The 12,405-nt window shown below is 38.8% G+C and overlaps 1 protein-coding gene across 14 annotated transcripts in view; it reads right to left on the bottom strand.

Moving 5' to 3' along the window:
- Clasp1 (cytoplasmic linker associated protein 1) overlaps positions 1–12,405 on the bottom strand; it is a 245,378-nt gene that overhangs the window by 45,956 nt on the left and 187,017 nt on the right. For 4 of the 14 annotated variants that reach the window (XM_005397639.2, XM_013521070.1, XM_013521071.1 and 1 more), the window contains 7 exons: positions 11,000–11,103; positions 8,722–8,745; positions 6,999–7,243; positions 5,125–5,188; positions 3,564–3,632; positions 2,650–2,652; positions 2,294–2,457 (listed from right to left, as the gene is read on the bottom strand). In XM_005397639.2, the coding sequence (XP_005397696.1) occupies positions 2,294–2,457; positions 2,650–2,652; positions 3,564–3,632; positions 5,125–5,188; positions 6,999–7,243; positions 8,722–8,745; positions 11,000–11,103 (673 nt within the window). Of the gene's footprint in view, positions 1–2,293; positions 2,458–2,649; positions 2,653–3,563; positions 3,633–4,179; positions 4,183–5,124; positions 5,189–6,998; positions 7,244–8,721; positions 8,746–10,999; positions 11,107–12,405 lie in introns of all 14 variants that reach the window. The other 10 variants (XM_013521074.1, XM_013521073.1, XM_005397643.2 and 7 more) reach the window with 4 other exon arrangements.

The following is a 12,405-nucleotide window of genomic DNA, read 5'->3' as shown; positions in this document are numbered from 1 at the left end:
TCCTTTAAAGTGCAGCATTATTAGCACTAGCTCAAAACTGCATAATGGAACCCTGTTGTGGACAGTGTTGATGTAACTTCTACATTAAAAGGAAAAATAACACAACCCAAGTATCTGTTACATTTGAGACTGAGTATATTACTTTCTTTGCAGTCTCTTAAGAGATTATTCTTAATTTACAGAAGTAAAATAAATATGGATGTAGGCTAAAATCTATAAAATGAAGCAAATAATAGCTATTATCAAAGTACTGATGCAAAAATTCAAAGAAGCAATACAATAAAAACAAAATTTTATAATGTCATACATATTAGGTACCAGAGTTATCATTAGAATTACCAACAAAAAGTAAACCTGATCCAATGGCATTCTTTTCTGCTACAGTACCCTGGGAGCTCTGATGACTACTTCTGGAAATACAGTACACTTGGGTGTACACACTGTAAGTGACTAGGCCAACACACCACACACAAAACATTCCTCTTGTGTCTGTAGCAAAGGGTGGGTGGAGAATACAGTTCAGTAAATGGTGTGTGCTCTGTTGTTAGGCACAGCAAGAAGCAAGGAAACTGAGGTACATTAGCAGTAAGCTTGAGAACCTGTGGAGCCCCTCTCAACCATCACCAAAAGCCTCCCCATGTAACCCATGACTAAGTCTAGCAAAGCCTGAGTGCAGCTACACATCTCAGCTACTAGGAAAAAAAAAAAAGAAAAAGAAAAAATGCCTTAGAGACTTGGACCAAATCTATGAAACTTTTAAAAAAAAAAAAAAAAGAACTAGAAAAATTAATAGGATGTCAGATCTATATTCCTTAATCACAGTTAAGGAGTATAATCTTACTCCCTACCATTCCTAAAAATCTGAAATGTCATTAATTTGCCCAAATTAAATGACTTAAATCTGGCTCACATATATTATTTGGCCTTTAGAGAGGGTTATGGCTTGTATCGAGATGTCTCTCCAAAACCTCATGCAGTCATAGATGGGGCTTTTCAGAGTGGGCTATTTCTGGGGTGTGTGATGCTGGGATTAAACTGTGCAATGCTGGGATTAAAGGTGCATGATTACTAAATTAGTTCACTGACTGGTTAAGCATAGCTCTGGCTGTGGACAATGAGAAGGCCCAACCTGGTTGTGGATGGCACCACCCAAAAGGTGGGCAGCCTGGAAGGGGTAATACAGAGAAGTCTCTGCCTTGTGGCTTGTTGCTGCTCCTGCTGCTCCCACTGCTTTGCTGCTTTCTGCCTGCCCTGTGTCACTGTGTACTGTTTCTCCTCCACAATACCCCTCTGCCACGCCACCCTGCTTGGAACTGGCTGATTATGGACTGAAACTACTACCAACTGAGAGCTGAAATGAAACTTTCCTCCTTTAACTTTGGGTGTTGGGCATTTTGTCTCAGCAATGAGAAAAGTAACTAAGACAGAGTAAAAAAAATTTTTAAAAATCTGCAAATGTATTCCTCAATTCCAGTTTCTGACCTTTTCTTGAAACTCTCATAGCAACAGCCCCATATTCCAATAAGGCCATAAGTGGCTACAGCTTGCTAGCCTAACAGCAATCCTCCTTCTGTCTACGGTACTCATTTATAAGTATCAGCTGCATTAGTACAGTTCCTAGTCAATTCATGGCCACACTTCCACAAGCCCATTGTCCCCTGGTGCACAGTAACGCTCTCCAATTCTACTAACCCTAATGCTCCAAAGGGAGGATGGAGTCTGAAAGCCTTATTATAAATTAGTTATGTTACTTTGCATTTGTTAAAAATCAAAAGAAAATATATTTGGATAAGATTTCTACAGCAGTCACCCTTAACAGAGTCAGAGACCAATCCTTGCCCCACAAGCCAAAAAAAAAAAAAAAAAAAGGCAAGAACCTGCTAGTATAAGTGAGTTAAAGAAGAAATGCCTACACAGCAACCAGAGCCATGTATGAGTGGCATGCATGGGAGTAATAGCAGGGCAGCATGTGCTACTGTTAATCAAGTAAGCCAGACGGGACAGAAAATGTATGAGCAGAATCCATAGCCATAGTGCCACAGAGAATCAATTTCCAAAGCTTCACATATGTCTCTATATTTGTCTTAGGAATTCACAAACATAATGCCAATTCAAGGAAGACAGGTATTTCATCTGCTGCACTGGTGGGACATGCTGATAAATAAGTCCACAAGGGAATGTATGTGATCAAAAGAGAAACTGGAGTGGGTGGCCATGAGTAACTGAACAAATGGCAAGAAAGCAGAAACAAAAATCTTGCAACATCAAAGTGGTTGAGCCCATAACCACTTACCTTGTGACATCTAGAGCCTTCTGAACTTTTGCTTGCACAGATCCAAGTAAATCCGCTCCCATTTTCTTTAGTAATTGTGTGAGAAGAACAAAAAGCCAGTCTTGCAAATCATCCTTATGAATTATGATAAAATCCACAAGTGTCTCCAAAAACATACTGAACACCTGGGTGCAACAGAAAACCAAACACATCACATATTTAATTCAGTCTCCTCCGTAGTTCAGAAAACATTAAAAACACCCATGCTTGCTCCACCCAGACTCTTATCACTTAAGTGCACACCATCAACAATCATTCATGTCACAGAAGGCAAATGTGTTGTGAAAAACAGAGAAAGGAAAAGGGTTGGCACTTACTCTCTGTTGTGAATTCCACCGCAACCCAGGCCATGCAACAAAACAAATTCCATGTTAGTCCACAAGGTATGAATATCATTTTCATGCAGTTTCTCCAAAAATCCTGAAAAAGCTACAAACTGATAAAATATTCTCTCCTCCCTCAATATAAGCCTGTGAAGGTCAGTAGAGAGAAATTAACTTTTCTGACTTAATCCTGGAGGGGGGGGGAGAGGGAGAGGGAGAGGGAGAGGGAGAGGGAGAAGTGGGGAAGGGGGGGGGAGAGGGAGAGGGAGAGGGAGAGGGAGAGGGAGAGGGGAGAGAGAGAGGGAGAGGGAGAGGGAGAGAGGGAGAGGGAGAGAGATAGAGAGAGAGAGAGAGGAAGGCACACAGGCAGACACACAGAGAAAGACAGAGAAACAGAGAGACAGAGAGGGAAAGACGCAGAGACAGAGAGATAGACTCTTAATTTTCCTAATTCTTCCATACTGCTTTTTCTCATCTCATGTTCAAAAAATACTATTATAGGACGCAAAATAAGGAAGATCCTACTCACTATTGCACAGCTATTGCCTTTCCTGAGTTAGCTTTTTGATACATGCCTATTTCTAATATTATGAAGTAATAAAAGATTATGATAAAAGATGCTGACAATTCACATAATTCTCATGCTGGTGTGTAATTACTGCTGCTATTTAAGATGAAATAGTACACAATAAAATGTCTCTGAACAAATTTCAGAGTGATAAGTATCAGTGGATTCCCTTCCTTCTTAATGAATTTCCTCTACTGGGACAACCACAGGTAACTGCTCACGCTGAGAGGTCTCTGGTGAGACAGCTCAGGAAAAAGCCAGTGAGCCCTGGCTGCAGGGTTCCTGACTTAGCTCACAAGCAGCTAGCAAGTATTAACTAAACTGAGACCTCCAAACTCACTGGACAAGAGCCTTCTGATGGAAACAAATTTCCTTCTTTATCCTCACATTCTGCTTCTGAATCAGCAATCTAGAGGTAACAGGTAACAGAAATTTCATCAATGTCCAAAACCATCTAAATATCCCTTATGGTATAATGCTTACAAATCATACTATACTTGTGCTTTAAATCTTATTGTTTTTAACATTATGTTAAGATAAATCTTGACTGTAACTTTGGGTAACTATGTGGCCTTTAACTCCATCTTTTTTGGAATTTATTAATATTGTTAATGTTATCCTGTCTGAGAGAGTCTTAGTAGAAATTTTAAGACATGCTTTGAGACCAATACAGTGAGATCTGTGCAGGGGTGATGGGGATGGACAGCCACCATGCATTCATTCCCTACTATCTTGTGAGTGACTCAAAAGGCAGGGACTCTGTCTTATTTTCTGTATCCTTAGCTCATGGCAGGTACTCAGTAAATGTTGAATGACTGATTGGGTGAGTGGGTGGGTGGATGAATGGATGGGTGCACGGATGTGTGAACAGACCAGGATGGATGTTTGCTACTTCAGGGACAATTCTTATAAGGAAGCAAGGATAGAAAAGGAAGATGATTAATAACTGGCTGGACTCTCTGGCCATTACAGGTTTCTTCTCTCAACAGAACTTGGAAGAGATTATGTTTATTAAAGAACAGTAGTCTAACACGGCTAATCCTGAATGTCAGCATTTAAGATTTGCCTCTGCTGATTTGAGGTTCTATCAATTTCTATACTTTTTTTATCCTTTATCCAACTTTAACTTTTCCTTCATCTTCTTCTCTTCATTTTCTTCTCCTAAATGCATCTAATAGCCTTTAAAGGCTTTTTTCCCAAACAATGGTTAGGCAATGAAAATCTATGTAACATTTGTGAAGAGGCCCTCCTTCCTCACTATCGCTAGAAAGGACCTTGTCCTGCACTCATGGGTATTTCTTCCACTGCAGGACTCATGTAAAAAAGGTAAGTCCTCTAACTTGGTGCTTCCTTTGGCTTTAGGAGGTAGAGAGAGACATTAGCTAAATGATCACCATCCAGCAAGTGCTTGTGAACAGCAAAATTCTCTTCTATTTGGAGAAATAACAATCTTATTTTATAATAAACCCATTAAATAAATACTTTCATGTTTCTATCTTGTTCTGTGACAGCAAGCTCTACACAGGATTCAAAAATAATTAGGTATATATTTTCTTCACTACTCTAACTTCAAAAATGCATTATAGATCTTAACTCTAGAACTACCCGATTGTTTGGCTAACACAAGGCATGCAAAAAACATTTGTTGAATGAATGACGTTTGATTCTCTCTCCATGATAATTTGAAGCACATTTTAAAAAACATTTGAATTCCCAAGAACTAAAACATATGAATTCCCAAAAACTTTTTGAAAGACGTAACGTTATTGCTGAAACAGATGTAAAATTTGTAAGGCTAAAACTGCAGTAACGCGAATTGTCACTCATTCTTGGATAGTATATTATACAGCTCACACAAACATGCAGACAGGAATACAGGGAAGACGTGATTCCAGACTTACCTTGCTATGAGGGTCAGCAAACATTCGGGTGAAGATCTCACACAATCTCTTCAATTCTACTCGACTAGATGAAATAAAACAGAAATAAATGACTTTAAATTTAAACATATCACCACTTCAATGGGTTATAGCTTTGCTTTTAAAAATCCTTTTGTTTCAGCCAGTTGCACAAACTTTCCTTAATCTTTATTTACAGAAGAAAGAGTTTCTTGAAAAATGAATTGCCATAATGAATTTATGATGAAATTAACTATAAAACCATACATTTGCTGTCATTTTAAAATGAGGAAACAGGAATTCCAAGACAGAGAGATCTGGTCAAGCTTGCACATCTGGAAGTGATAAAACATGAGTTAAATCCCTTTCACCTCATCTCAGCAATGGACTAAACTAGAAAAAACACGTGTTTGGGGTCAGAAAGACCTGGAACCTTCATCTCAATTCTGCTATAAACAAAGTACCATGGTATCTCCCAGCCTCCACTTGAAGATGTAGCTGCTTTATCAGTCAGGTAGTCGTACTGTTGCTGAGAGAACTGGGGACGATAACATTTCATACCTATTACTGTGTCAGGGACAAAGTAAAACCAAGGTGACCACTGTGGCCCCGAGTGCCTTTTTACTCTGAGGATGGAAAGAAGGATGTGCTCTTCCTCAAATCACCCGAGTAATCCCTTTCCTCCTGTAGATGAAGCATTTGACCCAGTGGTCCTTCAACACTGCTACAGTACAACTTGATGAGACTAGTATTAATCAAAAGATTTCTACACGTTATTGACTTCATAATGTCTAGAAAGCGGCAAACACTTAGAATCCAGAAAGTGGGACCAGCAGGATGAAACAGATTCTTGAAGAATGATCAAGACAAGTCATCCTTGTTTTGTTTTTGAGAGATCACTAGAGGTTGTCAGGGATGCCTGGATTTCTCCTACTGTCTTCAAGTAACATGGGACAGGGACATGGAACTGAAGACCAAACATGGAGCACAGCTGTTCACCCGCCACCATTCACCTAGTCACGTCAATCTAGGAGGGACCTCAAGCCGGGGCCACATGTATCCAGTCTCACAACTTATTTTTAATATCATGTTTTGAAATTCTGTATCACTGTTTTTATTTTTTTCTCTTTAAAAAATGACCTAGATGTCATAATATAGTGTATTTCATGGAGTCTACACTGCTATTTCTCAATTACTACTTGTATTTCTTTTTTCTTGTTTTAACATCTTTGCTACTGAGGTTCATCTTGTAATCAATGACATTAATATCATCATGCTTAATAAGCAGCATTTCTTAAGGAAGATATAAAACAATGGCGTGTTAACAGCACCTTAGATTTGATGGGATGTGATGTGAACTTCTTTTGGTGTATGCAATACATGCTTATTTTCTAACATTTATGACATATAGAAACAGAGAAAAGTAAAAAATAATTCTAAAGATAATGTTACTATTTTGGAGTGCTCTATTTTATTATGTTTACTCTGCATACTTATAAGCCACATAAACACGTATGTTTTTAAAAATTTTATACTGAGGCTGGTACCATTTTTACTAAACCCTTAAGAGGAATGGACCATACAAACTTGCAGCATTTTTATTCTTTACTTTAGTTAGAAACTTTCCCAAAATTTCTCAAGTAACATATCTGATGGACAAATGTGAACCTTATGGAAACTGAATGTTTTACAAACCTAACAAATTCTACAGTTCCTGACTGGCCAGCACTGTGACGCAGTTGCTAGCACCCTTAGTGCTTGCCCTAGCAAGTGGAACTTGGTAAGAACTCCATAAATGACAAGGAATCCCTTCAAGCCCCTGATGAATGGAACAGGGGATTCAAATGTGGCTCACAATCTCAGTCTCTTGTCCTCACCTCAGTGTTCTTTGGCTCTTCAGTAAGTTCTGCAGGCCCAGAAGCCCTTCTTTCCTTTCGGACCAGTTTGAACTTGCACAGTGGTTGAGAACTTCGGCGACATCCTCAGTCTGCCGCAGATAATGGGGAATGCCACCATTCCTGGAGCCATAGGAGCGCTCAGAGCAGACACTTGAGGCATCACTGTTGGCATCGTCATCAGAATACATCCCATATGGCTCGTATCTCCTCCGCACAGGCTTCTTCTGATGGATCCAATGGGGGTGGGATGAATGAAGAAGAAATGGAAGGTGAAATGGCAGTGAGTCATACCAAATAGAAACAACAAAGAGGTGAATCCATGTAAAAAGACACAGAGACATACACTTTTCCTGCGCTTACAGGATAGGGAAATAAAAATAGAAAAGCAGTCTTCAAGTAGGCAAGATAGGTTATAAGCACCACACTCCTCGGTGGGGAAAAGAAGAAGGCCTGTGACACAGCATGGGGGTCTTTCTGTAGGACAGACTGGGTCACAGTTCTGGTGCCATGCGGATCAGCTGCATGACTTCAGAAAGACTCTGAAGCTTTCTGCTTCAGTTTCCTCATTTTTCAGAGGGTAGTAATTATTCGGATCCCACAGGCCTGTGGTGAGGGTTCAATGAAATTCTGTCTTAAATAACTCAGCTAAGCACCTGACACACAGCAGGGAGGTGCACCCTTTGCCCTTTTGCAGTTAAAAGCAATAAACCACGAGCATGGGCATGGGTACACTTGCTTGCATATTCATATTCCCTTAAGAAAGCCTGAAATTGATCCAGGCATGGTGGAGCACATCTGTAACCCCAGCACTCCAGCAAGTTAAGGCAGGAAGATCGCAAGTTCAAGGCTTGCATACACAAGCTGGAGACTTAGTGAGACACTTTTAAAATAAAAAGGCCTACGGGTTGTAGCTCAACATGAATACCTGTTTCATTCACTTATATCCCACATATAAAACTATATTAAACCATAAGAGATATAACAGTAGCTATGTAAAATTGATGTAATTTTTAAATACAAATTTTTCTAAAAGTGACTAGCTTAAATCTTATAAATTAAAAAAAAATTTTTTGGAGATAGGGTTTCACTATGTAGATTAGACTGGTCTTGAATTCACTATGTAACCCAAACTGCCCTTAAACTCATAGTAATCCTGAGTGGTGGGATGACAGGTGTGTATCACTGGTGGGATGACAGGTGTGTATCACCATGCCTGGCCAACAAATGTAATTGTTTAATTACACGAATGATTATGAATCCCAATTTGCTCAGGACTCTTATGCTGTCTATTGTTCCACATAATTATCAGTAACATCCTGTTTTTCTCTCTCAAAAGTATTTTTGTTTGGATGATACAATATATGGTCACATCCCACTTACATACAGACTAGTCCTAAAATAAGAAAAATGTCAATGAATTCAATCCTGAAAAAATGATGACATAATAGGCATAGGTTGAGTTAGTAAAATGAAATACTCAGAAGAGGAACAAAACTTGACATTCAAAATAAATACAAAAACACATGTGAAAGGTGACTGACTCCATCACTAATGAAAAGCATCCATAGATTCAACAGCATTGTAACTCAGACCAGAAGTCCTACACTTTACTACATTTTGGGCTGTTTCTGCTAGATTCTAAAAGAAATATACTTGCAACAGAAAAAAACAAAGTTTTAAACAAAAGTTAAAGCACTAGTACCTTGCTCCTGGCGTCTCCTAACAGCTGTAGGCAGGAAAATATTGAAGGATGGGGAAAAAGCATAGAGAATTATGTCAGAAGCATATGTTGGGACTGTTCTGGCAACAAAAGTGTACAGCAAAACATCTTTTAGCAAACCAAAAACACAGGTCAGCAAGCGTTTCATATCAAGTGGATAATAGTAAGTCAGATTGCATTCAAAATGGCATTTCCTAACCCTCCTATTCCTCTCCTAAGACTTTCTGAGTTTGCTATAATTCTTTGCTAAAACTCTCCCCATACCCACAAAGCACATCTCTAAGGTCACCATTGATCTACTATCTACTTCTGTAAGACATTCTGTCTGTTGTTGGGGCTACCATTCTGTAGGCAAGGACTCAGTACCATTCCTGTGTTTTCGCTTCAGGAACAGGTCATATGAGAGACCAAACAGGGTGGACAAAAAGTAACAAGGCCAAAAGAGTATTACGGGACTGGGGCTCAGAGAAAAGCTCAAGACTGTTATGGTTTGTGTCTGGGTGTCCCCCCAAAGCCTCATGTGACCATGGAGCAGGCTTTTAGAGTTTGATTGATTATGGGTGTGACAGCTACACCAGCCCTGGGGTGGATAGTTTGCATATGTAAGGGAGAGAAAGAGGGTGCTTCTGGCCATTTCCTCCCTTATGTGTGCTTGTTGCTTTGCTGTGTTCTGCTGCCATGAGCTGTAGCCCTCTGCCGTGTGCCACTCTGCCTTGTAATCTGCCAAGTATGGACTGAAACCTCCACAAACTGTAAGTGAAATAAACCTTTCCTTCCTTAATTTTGGGTGCAGGTATTTTGTCCCAGCAACGAGAGAAAAGTAACCAAAAGACAAAAGAAGCTAAAGCTCAACTCTCCAGCTCTGGCTCTGTTCTGCTTGGTAGAACTTTGCATACAGCCCCTTAGGCAGTTTTTTTAAAAAACAAAAACAAAAAACAACAACAAACACAGTCCTCTGCCTTAACTGTAAGTCCCATGTAGCTAAGGGTTTCTTCAGCTTTCACTGTTCCCATCCCCACTGACCTCCACTTCCTAGGGTCTTTGAATAAATAAAGGCGGATTCTAACTGCTGCAACTTGGAAGGTGAAACAGCTTGGGAGAATTCTGTTCCAGCTCCTGACTCAAGTTAAAGCCAGGGTTAGAGCAATTACCCTGCACTGCTGAACCTGCCAGGAAAAGCCCTACATGAAAGGGTGGTAAAAAAAAAATAAAAAAGAAAGGGTGGTAACAGAGTTGGCCAGGCTGTCTGCCTATCAGGAGGGCATTTTGAGAGCAGTAAACTGCTTGCTCACAGACACCTGTCAAAGAATCATCAGCTGAGTAAGAATAAATGGGAGAGCCACAAAGGGATGAGAGTGGGAATCACCACACCCACAGATTATAAAATGTTGACCACATGGAACATGGTGAGATTAAAAACCCCAGGGTCGCAAAGCAGGACACTGGTTGTATACTTTTTTCCTTACAAGGGAATAAATTTTAAAACAGCAAAGGCAAGGGCAGAGATCAGGCTGTTCTAAAGACCACCTATTTCAAATGCTACGCACATAAACTGGAATATGTCATACCAGATCAAGTGCATCTTTAAAGAGCAATTTGACCACAAGTCACTTCTGCCAACAAACTTTTGCTATAAGCACAAATTAGAGTTTTGCTCACTTTTTATTCTTTGGATACTACATTATAATGATGGAAAAACACATCAGTGTTCCACTGGTGCTTCATACCCTTAGAGAGTAAGCCTTAAAATTTAGGAAAATTTACTTGAACACTGATTATCTATTTAAAAACAAAACAAAACAGAATCATATGGACCCACAAAGATAATAAAATATAAATCTGAAACCTCAAACTCTATTAGATAATGTTATAATCATGTGTTTATTAGGCTATGCCATCAAAATCTGTCAAGCAATAAAAGCAACAGGATGGAAAGCAGAACATGCTGAAAAAAATCATACTCAAAAAGAAAAAAAAAAAGCCCAATGACATCTGAGAAGACCAACGTCATCAAAACCTCCTTGATATTGAGGAGCACAAGAATACTTGATCCTTGCATTTCCTGGAAGACCAATTTTCACTTACATTTGTGCAGAGGTGGAAGTACAAGAAAATAGGAACAATTTGAATTTATTCAATATTTATACAAGTTTAAAGGGTGTCGAAGATGATTTAGTACCCTGATTTGGGGGTAGCTTCCTGTTCAGAGAGAAAAAGATGAGTGAACAATTTAGACAGCCTGCCCGGACTGTGTTCTTACCAAAGCGTCTGCCACAGCTGCTTCCAGGTCTGTGCTGGTGCTCAGAACCCGCATGGCATTCACAGAACCAGGTATTCGTCCTGGCTGGCTCAGCCCAAACCGGTCTACTTAGAAAACAAAAGCAAAAGACGTGTCACTTGGATTCACAGTTCCTCAATTCTCTACAAAGGCTTCTGCATCTTCCACTAAAGCAGACAGGTGCTGAGAAATCCTTAGCCAATTTAACTGCACTGAACTTCTTTCCTACCAGGGAAGAGCCGAAGTTGCTCATATTTAATATTACTGAGCCACAAAGCTCTCGTTTAGTGGAAACTATCCCACGGTATTGAACTGACAAAATTTGGACGGGTGGGGTGGGAACTTCTTATAGAAGGGAGCTGGTCTATGAGATGGACCTTTTAATCTATTTAGCTTTCCTTCTTGAGGAAAGTGGCCTTGATGTTTGTTCAAACTAATTGGAAAGCTTCATGATTTGATAAATGAATTCTAACTTCATCTGAAGTTACAAAGTAACAACTTGAAATAAATGTATTAAAGTGATCTCTGCAAATTTTGATTACTGTCACTACTGTTTAATATTTAGCAATTAAGTTCAATTAGTTTCAGGTACTTGTTCATCCTGATGTCCATGTCACCAAAAATTACTTTAAAATTTAGTGAAATCACTTAGTAATCCTCAGAATACCTAGTACCTTTGCTGCATAATATTAATCATTCAGATATACAGATTTTACTGGAGTCCCTTTAAAGGATTTTTGAATGATAGTCTTTATATAGATAAATAAAATGGGAAGAATCCGAAGAACTTAAGGGAAATTTTAGCAATTCAAACAACTATCCTGGAGGTTGTTAATGTTCACGATAAATGAAGATTCCCTTTTTAATTCAAGTCCCATTAAATTAGATGATCAGTTTTCCTGAAGAAAGGCTGGAAATAGGAAGTTTCTAGATTAAAATTCTAATGTATAAAAAAACCTTTTAAGAAGGTTATAATAAAAAGTGTTTTCCTTGTTTAACAAATAAGATACTGTTTGGACAAGGAAAATCTCTGCACTACGCATATTCTAATAATAAAGCACTTAGAATGATAGGGAAGCTAGTATCTATTTTACCTGAAATAATCTTTCCTATAAAATCATACACTAATAATTTTAAATAGATAGAAAGACATCACCTATAAAATTGGCTTAAAAGTAAAGTGTTATTTACTTTTTAGAGAAATGTCTATTTCAAAGCATTATACCTTCTACCACCACAGAAAACAATTTTGAATATTGTGAGTCAAGAGTTATACAGTCATGAATTTTTATAAGGAAACAAAAATTGTATGTTATACTATCCCCTTTTTTAATGCATATCTTGATCATTCCAAGTGTCATCTTAGTCATTACATCTGAAAGGTGATT

Source organism: Chinchilla lanigera, unplaced genomic scaffold, assembly GCF_000276665.1.
Source record: "Chinchilla lanigera isolate Chin_1 unplaced genomic scaffold, ChiLan1.0 scaffold00058, whole genome shotgun sequence".
In the NCBI taxonomy this organism is placed as follows: domain Eukaryota; kingdom Metazoa; phylum Chordata; class Mammalia; order Rodentia; family Chinchillidae; genus Chinchilla; species Chinchilla lanigera.
Note: the sequence above shows the minus strand (reverse complement) of the source record. Positions and strands in the feature narration are given on the sequence as shown.